This window comes from Merops nubicus, unplaced genomic scaffold (assembly GCF_000691845.1).
Source record: "Merops nubicus isolate BGI_N331 unplaced genomic scaffold, ASM69184v1 scaffold14724, whole genome shotgun sequence".
In the NCBI taxonomy this organism is placed as follows: Eukaryota; Metazoa; Chordata; class Aves; order Coraciiformes; family Meropidae; genus Merops; species Merops nubicus.
Window position 1 is genome coordinate 35,999 of NW_008603674.1, and position 7,375 is coordinate 43,373.

The following is a 7,375-nucleotide window of genomic DNA, read 5'->3' on the forward strand; positions in this document are numbered from 1 at the left end:
GCAACAAATGAGAGGTGAAAACTGAGCTCTGTCTGGTTCCATATGGGATATACTGGTCTTCACTGGACCTGGCATCAGGCACAGCCCGTTTCATTAGCTGAAGTGGCAGTCATGCTTGAAATCCAATATGGGGAGACGCTCAGAATGTAACAAGAAGATGCTGACGTTCATTAAGAGTGTGTCAGTGTAAATTATGCAATGTTACAATTTTCATTTCAGTCTGGCATGTGCCACCTGAGCAGTTTATTACTGGAGGTGGGTAACGCACCACTCTGTGACCACCCTGTAGCTGATAAGTGAGCAGTGTTGGCTGACCTCTCCCAGCTCCCTCATGAAGAAAGAAATTTTTTTTCATTGTGTTAGGGATTGATAACTTTCTGCTGCCACACCAACAGCTGATGTTTAACTTTGCTTTATTCCTGCAGCAAGAATAGTGGCTCCAGGTAGCATCAGAGGGAGCTGTTTTTGTCCTGTAGTGGGGTTTATTTTAATTTTTTTTTTTAATTTATTTTAAGGTGGTATCTCAAGTAAGTGTAACTGCTAGTGAGTGGTCCTCTTGAATATAAGTAGTCATCCCTGTATTGTCAAGGAACATGTATTCCATACTTGATTCTTTTTCTAGAAAATGGAGATAATTGACATTTTTTCTTAAAAGCTCTCTAAGTTAGCTATCATTTTTCCAGCTTATAATAGGCTTTAACAGTTTTACCTGCTAAAATTGGTACTTCATCTTTCTCATATGTTGTCCTGTTTAGGGTCAGAGTTGGAAACTAATGCCTAGCACTGTTTTAAATACAAAAATTCCAGTTGTCAGCAGGACATGGACTTCATTTTTTAAATGTGATCCAGCCTTCAAGTGCTAAATCCAGGAGTAGTCAGTGGTCCAACACTGCAAGTAGCCTATATCACTTGTAATGTAAACCCTGCTTCTGCCTGGTTCATATTTGGAGGGGAAAAAATAGCATTTTTGTGGTAAGCTGGGCTTTTTGTTATTAAAGGAGGTGGTTGTTTTGAAGCTGCTCAGAGGTTAGGTATGCTGGCAGTCATCTGGAGAGACAGATTAGTGAGCTGAGCGCAGGTGAGGAGGTCACAGGCACAAAACCACCACTTCTTGTGTGCCATTGCCCTGGTGGTGGTTCAGCCAAAGGAGGCTGCCTCAGAAATGACCTCTGTGTGTCAGGAGGACCGTTGTACTTCTCCTGTGACATTACTACCTGATCATTCCAAACTTGCACGTTGTGACAATTAGTTCTCCAGGTCGTTGTTAATTTAAGGGGAAGAAAGTAGTGTTGTCAGCAGATCTTCACAGGTGAATTATTTGGTAAAGCTTTTGCAAGTCTTCCTGAAAGCAATTCAGTATTAATATATTAATACTGTACTACCTGGGTGCTTCTGGGGAATGGATGGAATGGGGAATGGAAACAAGGGCATGCTTCATTTTACTTGCAGGGTAATAAACCACACTCACCAACCTAATTTTGTGAGTCTTCAAAGGATGCACTTTTTGATTTGAGTTTGGATTGTCATTACTGCAAGAGACAATCTTAAACACATAAACATACATGTAATTTTAATTGCCATCTTAAACTAAAATTTTGGGATAAAGGTTGTCTTGGGTTTTAAGGTACAGTGCTACTGTTTTACGGTGCTATGTTTTTTAAGTTAGGAAGAACTTTGATTCTAAATATGAATCCCCAAGTTGTTTTCATAGGACTGTCAGAATTTCATCAGTGAACTGTGAGGGAGAGGACAATGCAGTATTCTGAGACTGGGAGGGATGAATGACTTCTTTCTTGTACCCTTATTTTACAAGTTAAAAATACTTGTTGCCTTCAAAATCATCCATCAAATCTTTAGGTGAATGTAGATGGTGGTCCTGGTGATGAAAGTAAAGGAACAATACCTGGCTTTGGCTGCTGCAGGTGCTTTGTGCATTCAAAAGAGCAGACTCTGCACTGACTCTGCTCACCTGGTGGACTTGAGAAGGTGCCATCTCCATACAGTCACTGTCTTGGCTGTGAGTATGCTCCCAGGAACTAGTTGGGAGCTTCCTGTGTTTGGTTGGTTTTAAGGACTTAGAGTCCTGTGCCTCACCAGTGTAAGTAACACAGTAGGGCCTCTGTAGTTGTTACAGCTCTCAACAGTCTGGGAGGAGAGAGGAGAGTGTGAACTTTAGCATGACAAACTTGACCAAGGAGTATCTTTATTCCACAGAAGCTTTTCCTTTGGGATGACCTTCTAGGTGCCTTGTGATATCCTCAGGGTTAGTATAGCAAATATAAATAGTTATAGAAGAATGCAGAAATGGTATTTCTGAAATTTTAATTTTTTTTTTTTTCTATGCCAAAGGTCTACGTAGGCCTATGTAGGATCACAGAATAATTTGGGCTGAAAGAGGGGCTCTGGAGGCCAGCGAATCCGACACCCTGCTCCAGGCAGGCCCAGTTAGATCAGGTTGCTGTGTAGCAGTATTTTTTTTAGTGTCCTTTGAGTTGTGTGACTTAATGTCATTTAATTGAAGTGTTTCAATGATATGCCTTAAAAGCTGACTTGAAAATGAGACCTTGCAAGAAATAAAAACATGATTATAAGCTTGTTTTTACTAACACTTGTGGGTTTTTTTCAACATTTATCATGTGGAATTTACTGTCTTACTTTCTCAAATGTTACTATGCAAGGTTAATTTGTTGGAGAGAATTTTTAGTGGCAGTTCTATAATTGTAGTTTTTTATTTTACTGCTTGTCTTCAACAGTAAAATAAACTGAAAACCTGTTACTTTGTGTGAGAAGTGTTAGCATGTTTAAACTCCCCATGAAATAATTTCCCAGCTAGTGCATGCTTCATGTTTAAAATATTCACAGTATTTTTAACGTGAAATGCAGTGTGACACGTTTTGTACACTAACAACTTCATGACTTGAGTGGTTTTTTTATGCAAAGCACAAACATGAGCTTATATGGCATAAATTGCCATATTACTTGGCTGATGTAAAGTTGATCACTTTGTACATGCCCTTGAGATACTGCTACAGACTGAAATGCTTAATTCCTTAAACAGGAGATTCTAGAAAGGCTGCTTGCCTGTGGGTCTTCCTCTCAAGGGCAGGAGTGTTTATGTGAGGCTGTGTCTGTTCTGTGGTTCCTAGCACAGGGACAAGGCAGCAAAGAAGTTTTTCTCCCTGCTTCTCTTTCTACTGGGCCTCTTGCTTCCACAGGGCTTTTTTGGTACTTGGCGCTTTTGGCACTCTTATTGCTCTCGAATTTAGGTGAAATCAAATAAAGTATTCCAAAGAGAAAAATGCTGTATGAAAAGATGTATATAAGCATAAAGCCCTTACAAAAAAAAAAAAGGAAGAAAAAATAAAATATGGAAGAAATGTGCAGTCACTGAAAACTGCCCATTCGTTCTGAATGATCTGCTGATGGACATAAAATGAAGCAAAGGCTAGAGTAAGTGAAATAATGAATTTGGGTTTTTCTGTATTATTAGGAGCGTGGTGTCACTGAACCAGACCTAGGAGGACAATGCCCTGTGGACTTGGATCATTCTCTGATTGATACAATTGCCGTTTCTCTTTCAGACGAAGTGGATTACAGCAACTTTGGGACCAACACACTGTCACGGAAGAAGAAGGCTCTGGTGACGCTCCGCAATGACAACCTCCGCCGGCGTCCTCACATCAACATCAGCATGCCTCACGACTTCAGACCCGTGTCTTCCATCATCGACGTGGACATCCTGCCCGAGACGCACCGCAGGGTGCGGCTGTACCGGCACGGCTGCGAGAAGCCCCTGGGGTTCTACATCCGCGACGGCACCAGCGTCAGGGTCACTCCGCACGGGCTGGAGAAGGTACCCGGCATCTTCATCTCCCGCATGGTTCCTGGGGGCCTGGCGGAGAGCACGGGCTTGCTGGCGGTGAACGATGAAGTCCTGGAAGTTAACGGCATTGAAGTAGCCGGAAAGACTCTCGACCAAGTCACAGACATGATGATTGCCAACAGCCATAATCTCATCATCACGGTCAAGCCGGCAAACCAGAGGAACAATATTATTCGAAGCAGTCGGATGTCTGGTAGCTCTGGCCAGTCTACAGACAGCACTGCGAGCCACCACAGCTTGCCTACATCCCACGTGCTGCAGAACTTCCACCCTGATGAAATGGAGAGTGATGAAGAGGCCGACATTGTCATCGAGGGCGGTCTGGAGCCGCAGCACATTCCTAAACTGCACAGCCTTACTTCCAGTAGCCTCTCCCGAATCAATGGCAGCAGCCTTAGCCACAGACTCCAAAGGGACCTGGTGCTCAACAACAACTCCGGCCGAGAAAGCAACGGCAACATCCACAAATTGCTCAGTTCCTTAAAAACTGATCCCCGACACAGCCTGGTTATCCCCAGAGGAGGTATCGAGGAGGATGGAACAGTCATCACACTTTAGTAGCAATCCCTGCAACTCTCCTTTGTCTTAAGTGCCAGTTGGGACAATTGGCTCTTGCAACAGGTTGTGCACAAAACAGAGAGCTGATATTATTATAGACCTCACGGGTGCAGAAAATTGTTGCTTTCTAGGAAACGTGGCATCTGGAGTTAGACATAACACTGTCATGCACTGCAGAATCTGCCAGGAGAAAGCCAGAATGTAAAACCTGGTTTATGTCCCAGCCCTGAAGCGAGAACACAAATCTGGTTTAGTTGGTATAAATCTCAGCAGTCTTACAGGCTACCAGTGGCAGTGCTGCATACTGGGGTTTGAATGCATGGGTGGATGTATTTATACATGCATGTATATGAACTGGATTTTAATAGTAACAGACATGTCTATTTGAAGTGGAATCTGGTTTTTCTCCTAATACCAGCATAAAGAGAGTGCTTCTTAACAGCCATCCCAGCTTCTCCTGTTCCATCCAGACCTTCCACTAACATGTTTACACTGTATTTGCAACCTTATTTCCAATCCAGACAAGCTGTGTAAAAGTAGCATTTTCCTGCTCCAGTGGGAACGGCATTAGGGAGATGCTGCGAATACATTTTCCAAATGAAACAGTTTTTTTTGGTAAGCCTCGGGAGGTGCCCTCGGTGAATGTCGCTGTCACCGCCGAGAGCTGAGCGCCACCCGCTGGTCAGAGGCAGGCCTGCCTCAGCACTCGCCTCTGCCGGGCGGCGGGAGGAGAGCATCTCAGCGAGGGCCTAGACGGGGTTCAGCACCTTCACGTGCACGTGTGTTCTCTTTCTGTATTTATTAGGTAATACCTCTTTTTCCCCATCATCTCTGTTATTTTCAGGCTCATGGCTCATGTGAATTTTAAGGATGCTAGTGAGAAGGCAACAAAAGTGGAGGAGTGTACTGGGACTGTCCCATTAGTCTCAAGAGCTGGAAAAAGTCCTTCTTGTAACTTTGGGGCAACCTAAATCCACAAGGTCTTCCCTAATAAAAGATTGGCTGGTTGCTGTACAGAGGAGGGGTGCTGACTGACTGTCAGACCTAACTTAGAATAGTTCTGTTACTTTTGGACTCTTCTAGTGATAAAGCTTAATGTCTACACAGGGATTTCTACAATCTTAAAATATACTGGATGTTTGCCACGGTCAGAGGTCTTTACTGAATGCTGGCCTAGTGGGTAACCAGTGGCTGTTGAGTCATTAACTGTCTACTTCTGAACATGCCATGAATTGATGAAAGTGGTCGAATCTAAAATATTTTGTTATATCTTGATCAGTGTAAGGAACAAAATATAAATGTTTTACAATGTATTTTTCTACTTTTAGCTTGTGTCGTTTTCTTTTTGTTTTTAACTTTGTAGTACATTAAAGCTTTTTTTTTTTTATATGGTGGAATAGACATTTCTTAAATATTGTATGGATATGAAAATTCAGAAGTCTTGGTTTGAAAAAATTGCATTCCATTTTGGAATCTATAGTGGCTGGACAAAGGAAGTGTGGACTAATTCACTGTTGCTAATTCAGAATTCCTGTGGAACAACCAGACTTCTGCATATTGTTAAATATGTTTGGGACATTGACCTTAGTTTTTCTTTTAGATTTGCTTTAAAAGTTTGTTTTAAAATTCTTTCACTTACTCTAATTAAACCTGTTCTAGGTATCACAGCAGTTATAGAGCTGTACTTACTTTTCCCAGCACAGTAAGAATAGAACATTGAACCTGTTCAACTTAAAACTGTGTCTGTACTTTACCAAAGGTTTTATTTTGTTTTTTTAAATCTGATTATTGGTGCAGTAAAAAAATGAATAGCTGGAAGTCCTTCAGTCAATCAGACCATCTTTTCAGGAAAATTGTTACACCTTAAATAAGACTACTTTTATGAATAAGTGGATTTGTCTGGCTGAAGTTACTCCTTTTACCTTATTTAACTGATGAAAATGTGACTTTTCTGCAATAAAATGTGCACTGTATTACTTCTATGCTATATTCTTTCCCTTATATTCAAGCACAGCTTTCTGTGGAAGTATCTCCCTTCTATGGGGAAACAAGATACCTGGTTTTGGTGACTCTTCAAATATGCAGCCATTTTAGTTAATGCTACAGGCTTTGATTCCTCCAGTGGTGGCTGTTGGTGATGCCAAGCTTCTTTCCATCATGGTTTTTCCCAGTACTGATTTTACTAAAGGGTGTTGTTGTACCGATTCCCATGGGAATGAGGTCATTTCCAACACTCCTTATAGCACAGTGTGCTTCAAACCTCAGGGTTCTGAGGAATTGGGGTAGTTCTGGCTCCTCAGAGAAGCCTCACGGTACCTCTGCCTCGGTGGTGCTCTGCCATGCTGCACATTGTTCACTGTGACAGTCCAAACAATACGGTAGGAAACAGAAGTTGCATTTCACACATCAGTGTGGGAGTCCTGTACCCAAGACAACTTAGCAGCTGAGCATAGTGAAGCATTGCTGGAACAGCTTTAGACCTAGCACTTTACAAAACGTCTAAGGCTTCTGAATATTTTGTGCTCATTTGTAAACGTTTTGTGCTTATTTGCATCAATTAGCAGGAAAAAAAAAAAACAAAACAACAACCTACTCCTATTTTTGTGTGCAGCATAATGATAACTTAAGTGGGATTACAGTGGTTGTGTTTTTAAGACGAGCTTTGCCAGTTGGGAGGGTTGCTGGCAGAGACCCGTGTGTGGAAGCACAGCGACGGAGCCGTTCAGGTTTTACGGGCCAAGCTCCCTTCGGGGGCGAGATTAAATAGTTGGACGGGGCTGTAAACGGGCGGCCGAGGGAGCAGGGGCCCATTCGCCCTCTTTGGAGGACAAATCCCTCCACCAGCCTTCTCGCACTCCCACCCGGGCTCGCCCAGAGGCGGGGGCGGCGCGGAGGCGGCAGCTGCGGGCCCTGCGGGGAGCGGAGCAAGGCCCG

At 42.9% G+C, this 7,375-nt stretch overlaps 1 protein-coding gene across 1 annotated transcript; it reads left to right on the top strand.

Annotated features, from left to right (window-relative positions):
* Positions 1–3,490: 3,490 nt before the first annotated feature.
* LOC103771461 (partitioning defective 6 homolog gamma-like) lies at positions 3,491–4,441 on the top strand (the record flags this gene model as incomplete). Its single annotated transcript, XM_008938757.1, has 1 exon — positions 3,491–4,441. A coding segment is annotated over one exon (951 nt), but the record flags the coding sequence as incomplete, so codon positions are not given.
* Positions 4,442–7,375: the final 2,934 nt, after the last annotated feature.